Source organism: Crocodylus porosus, unplaced genomic scaffold (genome assembly GCF_001723895.1).
Source record: "Crocodylus porosus isolate Cpor-Errol unplaced genomic scaffold, CroPor_comp1, whole genome shotgun sequence".
In the NCBI taxonomy this organism is placed as follows: Eukaryota; Metazoa; Chordata; order Crocodylia; family Crocodylidae; genus Crocodylus; species Crocodylus porosus.
Window position 1 is genome coordinate 2,229,815 of NW_017728886.1, and position 20,493 is coordinate 2,250,307.

Consider the following 20,493-nt stretch of genomic DNA (forward strand, 5'->3'; position numbering starts at 1 on the left):
GACACCACTGGCAGCACTGGCGGCTGGGACAGGACTGGTGAGCACCCACAGATGCCACCAGTGGAATAAAAGGTGGGGACGGGGCTGGTGAGCACCTGCAGACCCCACCAGTGGGGACAGCCCTGTCAGGGGGCCACATGCCCTCCCTACCAGTCACCTATGTTCAAAGGGGTTCCTGAAGTGCCACCATGCAAGTGCTGCCATGGCCAAGTAGTAGGTTTCCTGCTTGAGTAGGTTTAGACATTTAGGATCTCCACATGGGTAGCAAAGAGATGGTGGAGGTGTCTAAGGGCAATTTGGCAGTTCTGCATAGAGAAGAGGGAGCAGTAGGCACTTCCAAATGGTGATACAGAAAAAAGTAGAAATAGCTAACTAACTCTAGAAAGACTAAGTACCATTGTATCTGCCCTCCTGCCCCTCTCAAGTGTAGTGGCACTGAATAGATGCTGCCCGTTCACTTGCAATTCACATTGCCTAGTCTCTGATCTGCAGATAACCTCCCTAATGGTTTCCAAAGGTAGACGCTAGGTGGTGGTAACCAAACTCCTTCTCCCTCCCAGAAGACTGCCATAACCACTTGGCTGCACCCCAGCTGTCTCTTCCTTGCCCTCTTTCTGGCCCCAGGGCTCTTGTCGTCTTGGGTTTCCAGTGGCCCAGCTTCCATAGGAAGGGTAGAGAATATGCTCAGCTCACCAGTTTTATAGCCTAGTGGTTATGTCCCGCTCTTACAAAGTGGAAGAAGTGGGTTCAAAGCATCTCAAGGTGGAGAGGGCCTAGAACCCCATGTCCCATTTCCTGGGCAAGTCTGTTAACCACTAGGCTATTGGGCACTCCTGCCTTCGCTGTCTTTCTGCTGAATTCAGTGCTGTTAAAGTGCAGGAAACCTTTTGGGCCTACCAGTAGAGGCCTCTCCAAGGACCCAGGCAAAGCTTCAATGCCTCTCAGCAGCAATTTGAATTCCCAAAGAGTTTAGGCAGGCACAGAAGCCCTGGCACTGATGCCTAGGGAACATTGCAGGCCAGAATGGATGAATGAATGTAGAGACTAAGGAATTCAGGTACTTAATGATATTTCTGGCTGCTGGTCCAGAGACATTTTGAATCGCTGTTTGGGATGTGGGCAGCTGAAATCCACCTCGGTCCCATTTAAGCAGCTAAGGGATCAATTTGAATGGCCTCTCACTTAGCCCCATACAAAACTGGCAAGGCTCCAATGATTTCGACTCCCGATTCACATCCATTTAAGGGGACAAGTGCATTGGCTCTGTGGAAGTAAAATCTGGTGTCTGTAAATACAGTAATACTATTGAAGTCTATGACATGATTCCAGATTTACCCCATGGTAACTGAGGTTAGAAATCACAATGGTAGCAACACGTCTTCTATTTTGATCCAAGGAAGAATCAGACTTCCATGGTAGTGTGGCCTTCGAGGTGCTATTTGCACTCTTGCTGCTTTTGCATTCATTTTTTAATTCTAATTTGGTCTATATATAGTATTTGCTGCTAAGAGGGAGACCTGTTGATATTTCTTCCATCCCTCCCATTCTGCAGGGATCACCAGAGTTGGACCAAAGTGCTCTTACCTAATATACATTTTGGCACGTTATTTGTATATGAATGAACTTAGCCCCAGAATGACACACATGAATACTTCAAATTACTGTTAATCCATGCCTATGTTCTCCTCACAGGCAGAGCCAGTCCAACCATTACACGAACTAGGTAGTCACTTTGGGTGCCAAAATTTGGAGGGGGTGCCAAAATTATATGCAGGACAAAACAACAGGACCATCATTCTATATAACAGAAACTGAAAGCATGAAAAGCAAAGCTCTATTTTTTTCCACACATCTTCATGAGAATTTTGTTTTAATTGTACATGTATTATAATAAATTCTAGTAGATTTTTTTCAGTATAATTGTGTTAGGGTTAATGAAACGTGTGAAACAATGAATTTTTGTTTTTATTGTCCTATTGTTTTGAACATCGAATAAGTACATGTAAAAGTTCATTCTAGACTTCTTATTTTCCTCTGTATTGGAAGTGGTGGGGGTGCCAAGGTACACAGTTTGCCTAGGGCACCAATTCCCCTTGGACCGGCCCTGCCCACAGGCCTTGACAGTAAGACTCAGCTATGCAAGATCCTGGCAGGGGATGGGATTGAGGCTTATAAGCCAGGATTTTCAAAAAGTGACCAATGGTTTTAGGTAATTTGGGATGTCCAGTTTTTTAACAGCACCAGTGATTTGGGGGCTCCATTTCAGGCGCCTTTAAAAGAGCTTGATTTTCAGACAGGGTTGAGCACCCAGCCTCTAAAAGCTCATTCTCTTTATGATGCTTCTCTGTGGGCACCTGGACATGAATCCACCTCCTTGATGAGGAACTTAACAGTGGGAGTCACCATTTATAATTGCCTAGGTTTGTCCAGGAAGCCTAAGCTTACACTTTGGCTTAGTCTTCCTCTGCTTGGCCAAGGACACCCACGTTTTAGGTGTGATGTCACCTAAGGGGGGCCACTTAGAGACTGGGTAGGATCTTGCCTGAAGTACCTTAGCTATGGCTTTGCAGGATGTGTGTTTCTGTGACATGCTTTCTGGGCTCCAAGTCCTATGGCTGAGTTTCAAGACTTTCTTTTCCCCTTATGATAGACTCCCCAAGGGGAAAAAAAAAGCATCAGTTTGCTGGTTCTTCTATTTGCATCTTTTTGTTTTCTCTCTCTTACCTCTACCCCGGTTTTCTTCTTCATTATTTTAGCTGCTGGGACATGAATGATAACACAGCCTTGTGGTGGGTCATCAAGGGTCCTGTGGTCGGATCAATAATGGTAAGTGCCATTTCAGAGGAGAACTTTCTCCAGGATTCCATATATAAGCTAGAACTGAATGTTAGCTAAGGACACGTCAAATTATCATATAGCCAGGGAAGAGGTATTTTTTCCATACCTGAAGAAACTGAAAAGGATCTGCTGTTCTTCACCCTACGTGTGCCCAGCTAGCCCTCTTCCCAAGCTTTGCAAACACCTTTGTATCAGTGTCTGTATTCTATCTGCAAATAGTCAGCCATGTACATCTCCTTTATAAATAAATACTCGCTACAACAAGTTAGCAGAAGGGAAGTGGTGAATCCTCCATCTCTTCATGCCTCAAAGTCCAGATTTGATATCTTGCTGGAACATTTAATTTAATTAAACCTGAATTACTGGGCTCTGTATGGAGGAAACTGCATGAACTGAGATGGCCTGCGATATGTGGGTTAGATCCGTCGTCCCGAGGTCGCTGGTACTGTTGGATGCTGTAACAACCCTCCTCCACTCTGCCCTGTGCTTGGCTGATATGCAGGAGGTCAGACAAAATGATCTACTGGTCAGTTTTGGCCTTAAGTTGTCAAATTAACAGGAACCATATCTGAAGCCAGGATATGGGGTTAAACTTGCTGCCCTTGTCTGATGTCTCTTCTGAGATCCAGGTATGTGCAAACACATTCAGAGAATAGGGCAGCCCCAAAATAATAATGAATGCAAAGGTGTATAAAATAAAACCACAAGGTCATGCTGTCACTCCGAGGTTTCACTTTAGGGGAGACGGGGTTAGCTGTGTTAGTTTGCAGTCAGGCAGAAAGCAGGACAGGGTGGCACCTTAGAGACAAGCTGGTCCAGAAGGGCATGAGCTTGCATAGGCAACAGCTTAATCAGATGCTAGGGGGATGGGGTAGTTACAGTCCTCCCACCCTCCTCTCTTGGGGTTTTCAATAAAGAGAGAATCCTGATTCGTGGCCAAGGCATCCAATGATGGGCACTACCAAGGTGATGCACTGAGTAATGCTGGTTGCAATGTTTCTACCACATTTATTTGGGTCCAAAAATACCTATTCATAAAAATGGATATACTTCTCCAAAATGGTTCAATTTTGAAGGATAATTTAAAAAAAAAAACTCATTGGAAAAGGTACATTTGAAAGTTGTCCATGTTATTCTGTTTCATGGTTGTTTTTTTCCCCCCCATGAAAAACTTTCTTTTGGCATAAATAAAATTGTGTTTCTTGCTCCCCTCAGTGTTACATCAGTGCAGCCCCCCAGGGCTATAGCCAACAGCCCTCTCACAAACACCCCTCTGCCCTTTGGAAATTATGATCATTTCTTCTTTAATAACTATTTTGCTCCACTATACCCTTGCCTGAGATGGGACCACTGGAGTGGCCTCTCCTGCCTACATGTTTAAGTGGTCTTAATATTGCTGTAGGGCACGTGTGATAAGGAAAACCCACCTGCATGCCCCCATATCACCTTTTTCTTCACACACCCAGAGCCTAATTCTGCGGTTCTGGGTGCATGAAGTAAATAGGAGCTGAAACTGCTCAGCGGAAAGACTAAGCCCTTGCCAACCAAGTATTGCCTGTCTTTCACTTGCAGCAGTTGATGATGATTAATGCTTACCATGGTAACTGTGTAGACAAGTCTAAAGAAAGCTTGTACTTATCATGCCTAGTCACGGGGCAATAAAAAAAGTTATGTCCATAGCCTAAGACCCTTACAAGCCGCCCCAAACCAGTTCTTTGGGGCCCCAGCTGCACAGATGGGAAGAAGTAAAGTAGCAAATCCAGCTGGTCTCTGCCATCTTTGCCCTATTATACATTAGAAGTACAGCATGGTTAGTAGCAGTCTCCCCATAAATCCAGATAGCCTTTCACTTCTATTTTCTTTTCTCCAGATAAACTTTGTTCTCTTCATTGGCATAATTGTTATACTCGTGCAGAAACTCCAGTCGCCTGATATTGGGGGCAATGAATCCAGCATTTACTTGTAAGTACATATAAAGCTGTAATTTGATTTTGATGTCTAATATACACATAGGAAAAAAAAAAAAAAAAAAAGCAGCAGCCCTGAAATGAATTTGTTTGGCTTGTCTGGAGGCATCACAGAATCTGTTAATGATTCTTTCCGTCTTAAATCCAGTGGTCACTCAGATACATTGAGTGGAGATGTGATGTTTCTTTAAAGAACCTAGATCATTTTAAATACCCTATATAAATTTATATATGTGTGTATACATACACACACGCATATACATATTATAAATAACTGACTTGTGAAGCATTATATATATATATATGTATTTTATACACACAGACATATACAATACATACACACGTGTATATACATGCATACATTCACACACATGCACACACACATGTATATGTGTGTGTGTCTGTACACACACGCGCGTGCACACACACACACACACACACACACATTCATGTGCTCGTAGGCTTCACAGGTCAGTCACTTGAAAACAACATAGACTACACTGAAACAGATGATTATAATCCCCGAGACAACTGCTGTGCTTCATACGTTCCAAGAACCTGACCCACCCAGTTAATCTACTCAAGGGCCTGAGCCATATAATTCAGTGAAATTCAGTCAATTAACTTCAGTGGACTTAAATTGGACTTTAAATCGGAAAACCCACAAAGTTAAACACATTTTTGTTTCTGTTATTTTCAAATCCATCAATTAAAAATCCTTTTTTGCTCTCTGGATTGTTTAAAAACTCACAATGAATCTTCAAATTGTCCATCTGAGGTTTTAAATCTTTATTCATGTCTCCATTTTTGACTCCCTTTTGTTTAGCATGTGTTATTTTCATTAGCTCAATTTGGCTGTAAATCCCTATTTGGAGTACGTGCATGTCTTTTAACTCATTCTCCCATGAGAATGATATTTTGTTTCTGGTATGTTAAAAGAAAAATGTACTAGCTACAGAGTGTTTGGTGGGTTTTCTGGCATGTTGCAAAAGTTCAAGGGAAACTTTTTGTCAAATTTGTTCAAGCTAAAGCAATGTTTCTTGTTTGTCTGGCTTCCCTTCATACTGAAAAATCCAAGATATACTACATTCAATTCAGCATAAAATATAACAGATTAAGGGAGAAGGTCCCATCTCCTGTAGATTTATTTAAACATATTAAATGTTAATGCGCGCGCGCGCGTGCACACACACACACTGCTTCCCCTGCTGCCTTGGTAGCTATGACTGCAACATAATTAAACAGCCAATCCAACTGTCATGGGTGTTTTCTTAATCAGATGTCCATCAGATGTAGTAAGTTGTTCATTTCATGCTTTTTAAGCTATAAGTCAAGAATCCCCATGGGTCTGTCTAGTGGCCATTCTTTAGCAGCTATAGGAGATACAAGGATGTTCAGGTTTTTGGTCCCTAAATAGCCAATTATTTTTCTTGCCATTCATGACAATGGATTTTAGTGTTTCCTGTAAGAAAGAGTGCAGTTAATTATTTTGCCTGAGCAAGCACTGCAAAACTGATCAATACAACTATCTGTGTTTCAGAGTATAAGCTTCAAGTTTTCATTGCAAAAGATTGATGTATTGGAGTTTTGCTATAGACTCTAATGAGACCAGAATTTTGCCCTTTATTGTAAAGGTTGATATGGTTTTTCTAACCTATTACTGTATCTTCTTTCCATTTGCATGAAATCAAGACATTTCTTTGGATTACTTTGTCCTAGCAGTCTTTCTGAAATGGAACGAGCATTTACTTAAGGTGTTTCACTCAATGCCTGCTCTAATCTTTATTTCAGAGGCATAAATAATGCACAAGATACATTCTTTGGATTTACATTGCTGAGATTTACTGCTGGGAGAAAGCATGATATATAGGCGAACATCGTTACTCATATGGACTGCCCATTCCAATGCATTAGACTTCCCATATTCCAGGAAATCACCATTTAATCTTATAACACAGCTGGCAACACAGATGTGCAGAGCCCTTTCTTCCAACAACTTGCAAAGTGCATGTTTGGTGTCAGCTGCACATCTATCACTTATGAAGCACAGCATGCCATATACATTTTCAATGACTTGACAATGCTATGAAGCATCCTTGCCACTGTTTGGTCAATACGTTGATTGGGATTCACTGGTATTTTTTCCTATGTGTATAGTTAGCAACCAACTGAAAAAAGAACAAAAGAAAGCAAGCATCATGTTTTCTGTTTCATTTGCTGCCATTCTTTTTTTTTCATATTTGTTTGCCACTTTATAAATGGGTGTGTGTAAATATATGAATTTATGTACGTATTATTAAGTGGAGTGTTGTTTATACAAACTGATTCAACAGCAGAAATGATTTGTCAAAATGATGAAAAAAAGACATGTCTACAAAGAGATGCATGGGCATATGCAGCAGGTCAACATGCGGTATACAAATGTGTTGTTACGTTAAAAGGAAAAGATGGAATATATTGTGGTTATGTCACCATGTTGAAACTCCCCTGCCATCGACACTGTGGTCTACATTGAGCTTTTCCAATGGCCTATGTTGCTATCTCAAACTAGCAAGTATTTGATAGCTCATTCCTTTAACCGGGAAAGAGAAACAAATACTTCCAGACACTTCTCAGTAGTTTACAGGTCAACAAACATACTAAAAGTTGTTTCTTTGTCCTTCGCTTTAAAATAGTTCGAGAAAAGCATTGTTGGATTCAGGCTAAATGAGAATGAAAGGTGAGACAGGTTATTTTGTATCCCAGTTCCCACCATGAAGCCATGGATGGTATTCTCATTTGTTGAATGCTGATACAGGAAGGGGAAATACCTTTGGGTGAAAATTTGCCTCTGTTAACATCAACAGATGTTTTGCTGTTGACTCCAACAAGACTAGGATTTCACCTGTTGGTATATATGAAAACATGTAACTAAATGGCCGGCATTCTCACTCATGTCGCATTGGGTCAAATTCTGCAATCGTTCAATAAATCACTTATGCATGTGCCTAATTTAACATGTACTTAAAACCATCCTTGTTCAGCCAAGAAGTGCCAGCATAAGTCTTTCAGACTTCAGTTTGACATCAGCACATGTTTGAAGTTAAGTCCATGCTCAAATGCTTTGTTGAACTAGGGTTTTAATACCTAGAAGTTGAGAAGCAGAGCTTCGTCACCACTGGGCCCACTGATTGCGGTGGAACCACTTGTTTGAGTTATTATCCATGAATATTAATATATACAAGGGTTAGGATCTTTACATCAAATGAACAAGACTACTTTAAATATTTCACCATTTAATTTTTTGTCTTTTAAAGAAGAGGTACTATGGGAAAATTTAGCCTGTACATTTCCATATCGATTTTCATGTTTGTCATATTTTGTAAGGACAGCAATCACTTCACGCACATGGGACACAGGCTACTTAACTCATAGATTCATAGATACTAAGGTCGAAGGGACCTCAACAGATCGAGTCTGACCCCCTGCCGAGGCAGGAAAGAGTGCTGGGGTCAGATGACACCAGCCAGATGCCTATCCATTGTACAATCCGTTACCTATTGTAACTCAATACAGTTATAATATCCATTATATTTTTGGAATCGTATAGAACAGTGCCACTCCATCAGAGTGCTGTGGCAACCTGGCAGGGGTGCCATGATGCTGGCACTGCCACTGCAAGGTGAAACTGCCCTTGATTTTCAAGAGGCGCGTCAGCTGCAGGCGAAGCAGTGCACCTGCCTGCATAATGTAATGCAGGCCCACCTTCCCTACGTGCCTGTGACTTCAGTACAGCACCCACTTGGCCTGCCCATCCTACCCCCTCAGCACTCTCCACATGCTGCATGTGCAGCCCAGCACATTGTCCCTGCTGGTTGGGTGCCCCCAGACCCTGTCCCTTATGACCCCAGGGCTGGAGTTCAAAGGGGATTTCCTTGGGGTAACAGAGAGAAGAATTTGGCCTAGTGGTTCCTAATCCCCACCAGTGACCTGGATCTACGTGTGGGGAACTCTACTTGTCTTGTGAAGCAAACATGCAAACTAGGAGAACCATCTCTGCCCACAGCCTGAAAGGGTCCTTCCTTTTTCATGTCCTTGTGTAACAAGATATTTAGGAGAATGCACAGATTTCATTGGAATTGGGTAGGCCACCCTTTAAGCACTTCTGCTCTAGCCTTGAACTTGCAGCCTCTGGGCTGTCAACTGTATGGCTTAGTGCCTGTGCCACCCCAATCCCATCTTAAGGGCTGACTGTAATACAAATACAAGTATCTAATGCAGGGGTGCTCTCCCCTAACCAATGCAACTATGTCATCTAGGGTTCCCCATGGGACTGAAAATGTGGCAGGAAGGGAGTAGTGGCAGTGTGCTCTGATCATTAGATCCAGTACATGCAGCAGGTCTGAAGCAATTCCTGGCCTCCTCCAAACACATGGGGTCCAATTTGGGTGCATGCAGCCAGGCCAAGGTGGTGCAGGGTCTTATCAGGGTGGTGCAGGGTCCAGCCAAGGTATCATGGGGCCAGATCTAGATTATGTAAGGCCTGATCCATTTTCATAGAGCCTGGTCTGGATACAGAGGGATCAGATGTAGGTGGCATGAGGCCAAATTCAGGTACAAGGACTGGGCTGAGGTAGCATAGGGCCCAACTGGGGAGCACCCAGTCCCCATCTGGGTGTGCGGAGCAAGTGTCTGACCTGTGGGCTGGTCCCACATTACTCCTGTTACCCACAAGGCCAAAGGGTTGAGTAATACTGATGTAATCATTTAGTACCATAATAGAATTATAATGTTTATTATATGAATAATATATTTAGGTTAATTTTTGGAATGGGGTGCCACTAAATGCTGAAAAGTTTTGGAGGGGTGTCTTGAATCTAAAAAGATGAAGAACCATTGATGTAGAACATTACATGGTTAAGCTGGGGAGCTGTGGCCTCGACCATCACACGGTCTGATGGCTGGGGAACTGACCCCAGGGTTGGACCCAAAGAGTAGTAGTTGATGGGAGTGAATCAGCATGGTGCAAGGTAACCAGTGGCGTCCCTCAGGGATCAGTACTCAGGCCAGAACTCTTCAACAACTTCATTAATGATCTAGATTTGGGCATCAGATGTGGGCTGGCAAAGTTCACAGATGACACTAAACTATGGGGGAAAGCAGTCACACTGGAAGACAGACTGGGGTTACAGGCCAGCCTGGACACAGACACAAGGTCGGCAGACCAAACCCTGATGGCCTTCGACATAGAGAAGCGCAGGGTGCTCCACCTTGGGAGGAAAAACCAGCAGCATACTTATAGGCTCAGCAGTGCTGCGCTTACTAGCGCCACAACCAAAAGAGACTTGGGAGTTGTTCACCAGGGCTCCCCAAGGGATAACTAGGTCTAACGGCCACAAACTCCTGGAGGGCTGATTTAGACTAGACATAGTAAAAAAAACTTCTTTACAGTCCGTGTGCCCAGGGTCTGGAATAGGCTCCCCCCAGAGGTGGTGCAAGCATTTACTCTGGACTCATTCAAAAGGTGTCTGGATGTTTACTTTGCTGAGATCATTTGACCCCAGCAGACTTCCTGCCTATGACAGGAGGGCTGCACTCAATGATCTCACTAGGTGCCTTCCAGCTCCTAATGTCTATGAAATCACCTTACTTAGATATGAACTAATATAAACACCATTGCTTATGTCAATTAAAGTCCATCTTTACAAAACATGAAGTTAACTTGTGGAATTCATTGCCGAAGGAGGTGGCGGAGGCAGATAGCATAGCTGGGTTTCAAAAGGGGCTAGATACATTCATGGATGATAGATCTATTAATGGCTGTGGTTGGAGACATTTCCTCAGGCATCTCTAACCCAATAAATGGTGGGTGCCAGGGACAGTATTGAATAGGGACAGGCCACTTTAGAGCCACCTGGTTTTTGATACTCTCTGGGTGGATCTACACATGAATACTAATGTGACACAATAAACACCAGTGCAGTTTGCACCGGTGTTTATCACTCCCAAGTGCAATGTTTACTTGTGCACCTGAGACTGCAGCACATTGAGCTGGGGTAGTGCAGCCCGGACCAGCAGGGAGCCTGGATAGTCAGCCTGCCATCCCAGGGCAGCTCCAACCCAGCTCTATGTGCTGCAGAGGGGCTGGTCCACTTCTGGGTCTGCCACCGAGTGTGCTGGGGACCCCTGCACACTCCCATGGGATGGTCCATCCGCCCCGCTACCTCAGTGATCACGAGCTGCCTGGTACCTTAGGGTACATAGAAAAATCATATAAAGCTGCGTCTATGTACGAATCATCGAATCTCTCTGAATTGAACTGGAGGCTTCTGATTCGATGCAGAAAGGTTAATGGGTCTCCAGATTCTATTCAGATTTGGAGACTCGGCTGCCAAATCGAACCGAATCTCCTCTGAATTGAATCAGTGACCAAAGTTTTGCACAGTCCTACCAAGTACATCTCATCTTGTCTGATTTGGGAAAGGGAGGAGTACTGGCCCAGTTAATACTTGGATGGGAGACCACTTTGGGGCTGTAGATACAAGCTAAGTAGTTGTTGAAGGAAGGTAAACCCAGGCAGGCTGTGGCCAGCAGCTCTCAAAATGGTTGCATTTTGCTGACTTCCCAGACTCTCATCAGGAGCATCTCACAATTAATTTATTTTCTCTGCTTACCACATATGCATATTCAGTGTCCCAATCCTTCATCCCAAAACCCCTGCTGAAGTTAACAGAGGCTCTGAATGCACAGGGAATGCAAGATCCAGCCCTTGACATTTCGCAGTCAATTAATAGATACACTGTAGTTCATAAGCCATACTGATTAGTTTCACCAGCTTGTTGGAAAGTCCTATTTAATCTCCGTTCACAGAATAATAATAATAATTTCATCATAAAATCATTTCACACAACATTAACCTTTAACAGACCTATGACAGCCTTGTGGTTAGATGCACCATGCCTGCTGCTGCTAGGCACACTACAGAGGACGTACATTGCTTTAATTTTGACACTAAAGTGGCTCTAGTATAGACAGTATGGATCGTGAGACTTAAAGGATTTTTAAGGTGCAGAAATCAGCAACCCAGATGTATTTACAATCACAAAAATTAAACCCTCATTTTAAAAAAACCTTTTCAGTTACCACGATGAGCAGTTTTGTTTGTTTTTAAGCTGATAACAATGAGAAGCATTTAGCTGGTTCCACATGTTCTTCATTTTATTGTGCATAATAGCTTAGAAGTTCTTACCCCCAGTTTTGGGAACTCATGTTTTCATTACCATCCTCATCCAATTTGCTATTGAGCATGACAGAGTCTGACAAAATAGATAATGCTTCCCTTTTATTTTAATGTATTGGAAAAGAGATGTTGTAGCTGTGATGGTTCCAAAATTATGCAAGAAGCAAGGATTCCTAGGGCAATATCTTTCATTGGACTGCTTCTGTAGTTGGGATAAAATTAGACAACTTTCAAATTCAAGCCTTCGTTCAAAATCTTGTCTGTCTTTATCCCAACTGCATAGTGGGTCTAATAAGATACACCACCCTAAGAAATCCTTGCCTCTTGTTTCTTTTAAGGATGTTTTATAGGAAACACCCTGTGTGACTTGGCTGTTTGTTTGGCTTGGCTGGTGGTTGGATTCATGAACAAAAAATACGTATCTGAGGTGGGTACTGGGAGAAAGCACCATGTTTCATTGTTAATCCCTTTATAATGTTAGGATTTAGCATTTCACATGATTTTAAATTGGTTTGTGATCGTGGACAATCATATTTTCTTCCTGATGTAACCATCTTTCCTCCAAGACTTAAGAGCTATGAGCCCAAAAGAAGGCATAGCAAAAACACTCTTTTAGACTGGTGTTTCTTAGTGCTGGTGGGGAGGGGGCACAGTCCTCGAGGTCCCCGCACATGAGGGAATGAATGCCGGCCAGATCTCCTAGCCAGCTGTTTCTGAGCAAGCTACAGCTCCCCTTGTCCCCTGGCCTCAGCCAGTGCATGGAGGCACCCAGCCCCCACCATCAAACACCGAATGTCTGTTACTTTCAATGATGCCATAACTTAAAGCACTTTGTGTAAAGTGCAAAAAAGTTACAGTATGAACAAGGTGCCCTTTGATAACTTCTATAAGTGCCCCGGTGTTACGAAACCTGCTCCAGCTTTAACACCTGGGGTTAAAGTTAGGGGTGGTTTTGCTGCAATTTAATTGCTCTCGGCTCACTGGCATACAATAATTAGAAAATACCAACTGCTGCCCTGTTGAAGCCTTCCTCTTTTGAAAGAGCTCCAAGAGTCCATATGTCCATACACTTACCGACTGAACTAGGCAAAAAGATTTGAATCTCCCACAGCACCTGAACTAAAGCTCATAGCTGAAGCAATAATGAGCTATGCTATGAGATCCTTAGGCCCTATGTGTAGTCTTGGTAGATAACCAACTTAAGGACATATTAGATGTTTCAATGGCTTAAGTTGGAAACTAATGTTATCATTAGGGCTAGGTACAGACAGTCGTCAAGCCAGAGGCTGAATTGATTCTGTCTTTGCAGGTTAGTCTAAACTGCACAGATTAAATTGAAACAGAAGCAAACAGATATTTTTACCTTTGATTCAGGAAATGCAGCCACATGCTTGCAGTAACTCAGGCTAGAAGCCAAGAGGTGCTAAAGCAGGGATCTCTGGCTGTGTGTTTATTTCCTCTTCCTGCTGCCCCCTGAGGTCTCTGGGATTTGCAGTTCAGAATTACAGCATCAGGACTCTGCAGGGTTGCTCATCACTTCTCTTCCTGCTTCCTCATGCCTCTGGGATTTGTAGTCCACAGTTGCAGCCAGCAGTAAGGTTGAGCAGAGGAAGGGGTGTTTAACACCGCCGCCCGGACCCCAGATCCCAGAAGGGGGTTTGCCTGGTGGGGGCAGTCCCCTACATAGACTGGGCTGCATCCCCAGCTGGGCTTGTTCCCCCTTGCTCCCTTTTCAGTCAGCTCTCACTGCTCCAGCTAGGGAGCAGAGGGATGGGGCCAGTCCTGCTTTCTGGAGCAGACAGCACAGCCCAGCCCAGGGCTGGAAACCATGCTGGGGACTGTGATTTAATTTGAACCAGGAAGGAATCTGGGACACACGTTTCATAAACCAGTTCAATCCAAATCAATTAAGTCTGATATTACATTCAACCAGCTTTATCTTAAACCAGCTTCAGTCATTTTGAAATTGCTTTTGTGCACTGAGCTTCTGCTCTATTACAGGTTTAAACCAGTTTCCGATCACTTAAACCAGTCTGTGTTACTTCTGTCCCTTGATTCTGCAGTGTATAAAGTTTTCAGGAAAGCTAATAGATGCTCCAGGGTTGGTTTTTTACCCAGATGTTGAAAGCCTTGTACCTACCCATAAACAAACAGAGAAAACATCACCATTTTCTGATATACATCCATTTTAACACTACCTTGTGGACTAGGAGAAAGACACTGTGAGATCGGCTGTAGACTATGCCAGTCAAAGGAGAGTTATAAATATAGACTATCTTATACATATACTCTTTCATGAATCAGCCATTTCACAGGAAGCCAAACACTTAAACTGCATAGCCAAGAATTCTTCATCCCACGCATGGCAAATGCAAGCAATATGGAGTAAATCCTGCACTCAGTTGCCTGCTTATAACTGAACACAAAATTTTGCTTTATATTGTAGAGCTAGTCAATAAGCCAAGAAAAGATCTGACGTGTGGAAATAACTGTGCTGAGGTGTCTAGGTAAAATCCAGTTTATTGTATCCATGACCAACTTGGTGTTGATGAGAGGTCCATTTGTATTTGAAACAGGATATAATTATTTCATTATTATAAGTATATCTAGGAGATGCATGATGTCCGATGCTGGGTTGAGCCATAAAGCTAAGAAACATAAGCATTTCCATGAAGCTTTTGTTTGCTCACTCATCACCCAGGGCTAAAGCATATTTGATTGACACACTTTTCTCCCCTAACTTATTAATTATTTCTTTATTTATTTTGGGGGGTGGGGTTCATTTCTGTCTTTGCTTTTTTTTTTTTCCTAAATCTAACTGGTTTCTAAACATTGTATCGTGTCAAAAACTCAAAGATATAAAAATAAAGCACACCTATATCTAGCTAATTCAGGTCTACGTCATTCCTCCAATCAGCATCTTGCTGGAAAGAAAGGAGAAACATGGCATATACCATAGGTAGGTATGTATGATTTTATATATGGTGGCACCTTAGAGGAAAAGTGAAAGGGGTGAGGACAACAAGATCCATTTTCTTAAGGCAAATGATTTGGTAAACAACACTCCTCTGCAATTCACCTCCAAAATCACTGGATTCTCAGTGAGTCATTTTCTTACTGCTTTGTCTTGCTGCAAGCACTAGAACTAGCAGTGCCAGTTTTTCCTAATGGGATTTTCATGGCATTAGGCCCATTTCTAAGAGGAAATAGCAGCTACTTTGCTGAGCAGTCCACTGGCATGGCATCTTGATTTCTTAAATCTGGTCATTCTCAGTTGGGTGGTGGCACTTCCATTCGCCCAAAGAGTGCATTTATACATCCTAACGGTAGGAAAAGACCGTGGAGAAAATGAACTTTGGTCTTTTGTTGTCAGTACATGATAAATGGGGCTGTAGTTCTCATTTCTAAGAAACTCTATAAGAACAGATGATATGCTGGAAATTGCTCCCTTCTTTAGTGTTACAGGGTAGGCTTCCTCATTCATAGAAATTGTGCCTTTTGTCTTCAGTCTCCTGGGTAAGTGGTCATCCAGTAGCTTTGTTTTGTATTTGGATTGTGTCAACTTTGAACAGGATTAATAAAAGACAGCATGTACCTCTTTGGAAAACTAAGCTTATCTTGACCATGAGTACCACAAATTAATAAGGAAGTAATTAAGCAAGAAAGAAATAGTTGCAGAAAATAATTGAAGGCCACATCCTACCATTGAGTAACCTATTTGTGAGCAAAGTCACCTATATTACTCTACTACCTGATGCCCCTCAGTCTTTAATGCACTTATGACCAAAATGGTCCTGTGAGTTATCTAGATCCAAACCATGGAGAGTGGGAGCCTCATGGACTGAATCCAGACCCACTTCTGTTGATGGTATGAGTGGCATCAGGAACCTGTGTGAGTTAAGCCAGCCATCATCCAGCCCTCTTCCATCAATATGTAGCCCCAGTTGGAGGACGATATGCCAGAATTCGGCAGCAGGCTCTACCCCTACATTCCTGTCCCCTCCAGCAGCTGTGGAGGGTGGATCTGGCCCATGGGCCAGGTCTTTGATACCCCTCCACCAGAGCATGTTTCCCCTATGCATGCAAATTCTTCCATACTTTGGGTGCTGGTTGCAACAAATTGTTGGAGTCAAAATTCAGTTTAAAGGAAATGCCATTGACTTTTAGTGCAATGCAATTGTTGTACAATGGCTGAATACCATTTTTGAAATTGTATGTCATAACAGTACAGGTCCCCCTGCTGTGGCTAAAGCTGCAATGCATGTATTTTTTAAAATGCTATCCTGCGGGGAGTGAAGAGAGCCAAGTTATTAGTAGCGTGTTAGTATTTATTAGTCTCGCCCAGGTGTCAGCTGTCTAATGGCAGCTGATGGGGACGTTGCCTTTAATTTTGAATTAGAAATGAGACTAGAAAGTAGGCTTTTTTCTAAGTTGCTTCTTGTACATGTTGCTGTGATGTATTTTTAGTGCCAATTTCATGTCTTTGGCCTATGGATACAGAGGGAAAAAGCTAGGATCTGGTATGATCATTAGGTCCAAAGGAAAGACTCTATCCTAACATGCATTGGCTTTACTGAAATCTTCATAGGTAGTGCGATCAACAGTCACTTAATGATGATCCAGTAGCTTCCCCTTGAAGCAATTGCTGCTTATTGGGTCAATTAACACTTCCTGAATTAGTGTTAAGCCCAATCCTGTTTTATTCCCCAGTTTTCTTAGGATGAAGTTCCATGTTACACTTAGACCATAGTAAACCTGTGAAATGCTAAGCAATTTAAAAACTAGAATGTGCTGTGAGCAGTTGCACAGTAAGGTTTAATACTGTTTCTTGGCTGCACAGGTCTTATTTGCTACTAGAGAGCTGGTGAGCATGGACATGGCTAAGAGCTGGCACACCTAACCTCTAGCCCTGCCTAAGTGGGGGGTTTATAAGCAATGCATGCTGGGATGCTGGAGGACTGCAAATTGCTCCTTTTATTTCCATGGAGCAGACTCAAGTTACCCTAACATAAAGTAGGTAGCATGGCCCAGAGTTACCTTGCACCTGAAGTGGCATAACTTTGAGATACTTGGAAGACACTTAGCATAAGTTGGCAGGCTTTAATGAGCAGACACTCCTATTTTAAGTGGCTTTAGTATGGTCTGAGTGTAGTGTGTAGCTTTACCTTTTGGTTTTATTTTAAACTGTGGATTTACTGCTGGTGGGAAGTACTCGGAGTGCAGGTGTTGAGACTGCAATCATCTACCTATAAAATAGGCTCTCCCTGGCAAGACCAGTATGAGCTTCCCCCTGTGCTTGGAGTGTCTTACCTTTTCTAGGCCTAGTTTAAATCTGACTCTGCTTCTTAAACTTCGATCGCATGTATCAAAAACTCAAAAATATAAAAATAAGAACATATATTTCTAATACTTCAAGTCTATGTCATCCCTCCATGGTGCATCAAACCATGACCTGAAAGAAACCATGTTTAGGACTAAAAGAGATCTGGTCTTTCTGAGGAAAGAGCAAGGGGGTATTTTTGTTCCCTAGAAGAAGGTAATCCATTATTAGATAGCAGGCCCTGATCCCTCAGTGAGTGTTTTGACTCACTAGTATCAGGAAGAAATATGAAGTGGAGGCTTAAGCTACTTAAGGTTAGTAGAAAGGCTTTCATTGACATTGCCAGGCTCTAGATTAGCTTTAGGAACCAGATACTTTAAAGTTATTTAGCAAGCTAAAAATACCTGGTGGAATTTTAAAAAGCATCTTGGTGTCTAATTCTTGCTGAAATCAGTGGGAATGAAGCATCTAGGTGCTTTTGAAAATCCCAGTACGCACTACTAAAATTTTTACCCATATCTCAGGGCACCAGAGGTAAATAATTTTAGCCTTTCTTGTGGTGCTGTTTCTGTTGATGTTCTTGGTTTAACTGGTTGGAAAGAGAGGGAGGAATTTAGAATTTTATTTTTCAAATGAAACCCTATTTCCCCCCCCCCACTGGAATCGAACGCCTTGTGTAAACATGTAAATGGGGCTGAATAGAGTTGGTCTTCATTAGGCAGTCGCTAATTGCCTTAATGTGGAATAATTCTGACATCTCTATTCTAGGATATGTCTTCGATTTCTTTCCTAGCTTGCAGCCAAGCAGCATTCATGATAGTCCCTTTATTTTATGCAACCATTGTCATTTCCATATCTGCCGGAAAGCAAAAAGAACTTTGATTCTCATTGCTTTGTCTCCATCTTTTTTTTTTAAGTCTTTCATTTCTTGGGCCTTTACTTTTGCAACCAGCACTCTTCTCATCTTGTGCTTTCTGTCTTGTATGTCTTAAGAATTATTAACAGGCTCTCCAAACAAGTGTGTGTGCATTGCATCTTGATATGTGGAATGGGTTGGTTAAGACACTGCAGCTGTGGTGTGGAAAGGTGTTGCTCTAGAAGGATGAATCTGTCTCTCATGATGATAACACATTTAATGGTGTACATGAAATAAACTGTGCATTGGTAATGATGCAGTTGATTCGATACACTAGGCCAGATCCTTCCCTCCAATTAGGGTGAGAACCTGCACATTACTGGTCCCATCCACAGCTCTATTCAAAAGGCCTAGGAGCTGAAGCCTTTACACATCATTCAGCAGTTCCAGTGGGTCACATCCTCCTTATCTGCACTTGTGTACCTCCACTGACATAAGTGAGGTTGAAGAGAGCTACTGAAGAAGGTGGCTTTCTACCAAGTTGCACCATCTCAGTATTGGGCCTCTTGGGGCACATTTACACTGATCGTTAGGGTCAGCCTCAACTAGCCTGAGCCACCCCTCCTCACCTGTGTGTTGTGGCCACATTGTGCTTCCTGTCTCTCAGTCATAACCCTTCTGGGAATCCATCTGTGGGCTGCCTGTCTCTCCATTTATACTTCTTTCTAGCTGTGTGCCATAGAGACAGAAATAGGGTACAAAGGGGCTAGAAATCAGGGACAGGAACTTGTGTGCTCAAGTGAGCACTGCAGAGAAGAGCAGGCAAGGGAGATGGTTTGAAATCAGGTCCAGAAGTTCAGTAACACTTCTGAGATTGCTCTGGACTGACCTCGGGGGTCAAGCTCCAGGGTTTTTGATGTAGATGGTCAACAGATATGGGCCAGGGCTTTGGTTTCAGGTGTTTTACTCTGGCCTCTAAACATGCCCCATTACATATCGTGCTTTCACAATTGGCAGTTTATACACACAGAGCGGTGATTTGATTTTGCTTGATTTGGGGAAGGTGCAAAATTGATCTTCACAGTTTTGGGGGTCTTAGAAACTGTAGCCCCTACTGTTAGAATTTCTTTGGTGTATGCTTATTTGGAGAAATCACTGCTAATAAGAGTAGTGACACTAGATTCCCCAATCTTTTAATGTGTGGATTTTGGAGCGAGTACTCTCCATGGAAGGTCACTTGCATTCAAACACATTAACAGTTTTCCCAAGCTTTATTGAATATAGTATGAGTTTAATAATTCAAATCAGCTCCTCAACAGTTTTACTAATGCGTTTATACCAGGATTATTCCATTATATATTACAACATTGTACACTGTTGGATAGTCAATGCAGTACATTTGGTTAAAACTGGACTTCATGAATTGATGTAAGGAGGCTCAGGAATCTCTAATTTAGTAAAAAAAGATCCTTGATTTAAATGTTCTGTTACTTCTGCCTTTCCTTCTTCCTCTCAATGGCTACTTCATGCTCTCCTTTGTGGTCGCTGATCTCAAGGCAACAGCTACTGTCTTTGCCATGGCTGGCTGCCTACCTGCCTGACCTAAAGGCATAGAAAAAAACCCAAGAATGACTCTAGTTTATTGTTGGCCAACTTCACCCCCAAACCTCTGTTTTGAGAGGAAGTTAGGACTTCCAAGGAACTGAGTCCCAGGTGAATCAGTCTCTGACTACCCCTTATCACATACCTCAAGATCATGGATCAGAAATGAAGTATCCACCACATTGAAGGCTGCTTGCAAGGTAGAATTAGTTCATAATATGGGTTTGCTAAGGAACTATGGTGGGGGTACCAGGTTGCGCTCATTGGTCATGTGTTGGGCACTCCTCCTTGGCAGAGTTGTCAGACTGGCTAAGATATACTTATTCAGTCCAGAGAAATAATATAAAGTGGAGCTGATGACCTATGCAGCTGGAAGGAAGTTTTCTGGCCTTCCCATATGTAGAGAACCAGATGAAAGGCTCAACGACTTACGGCTTCAAAACCTGAAGCTATGACTTCAGCGAGCCCTAGAAAGGTTCCTACAGCATGGATGGTCTTGTACCTAAGACAAAAAATAATCATTTGTTGCTAATGAACGTACTTTCCCCAATTGCAAGTACTTGAAAAATGCTTCGTACTGTGTGCCCAGAAGAATTGAGTAGCATATGGCTTTAATACAGACGCCCTGTATAGGGTGGATAAGCAGAGGTGGTCAAACCTGGTGCAAACTGAAATTCTGCAGATGGCACAA

The 20,493-nt window shown here is 42.6% G+C and overlaps 1 protein-coding gene across 4 annotated transcripts in view; it reads left to right on the forward strand.

Annotated features, from left to right (window-relative positions):
* The window catches only part of ADCYAP1R1 (ADCYAP receptor type I), a 156,360-nt gene that overhangs the window by 121,323 nt on the left and 14,544 nt on the right, over positions 1–20,493 (forward strand). For all 4 annotated transcript variants that reach the window (XM_019529130.1, XM_019529138.1, XM_019529148.1 and 1 more), the window contains exons 10-11: positions 2,757–2,826; positions 4,709–4,800. In XM_019529130.1, the coding sequence (XP_019384675.1) occupies positions 2,757–2,826; positions 4,709–4,800 (162 nt within the window). The remainder of the gene's footprint in view (positions 1–2,756; positions 2,827–4,708; positions 4,801–20,493) is intronic.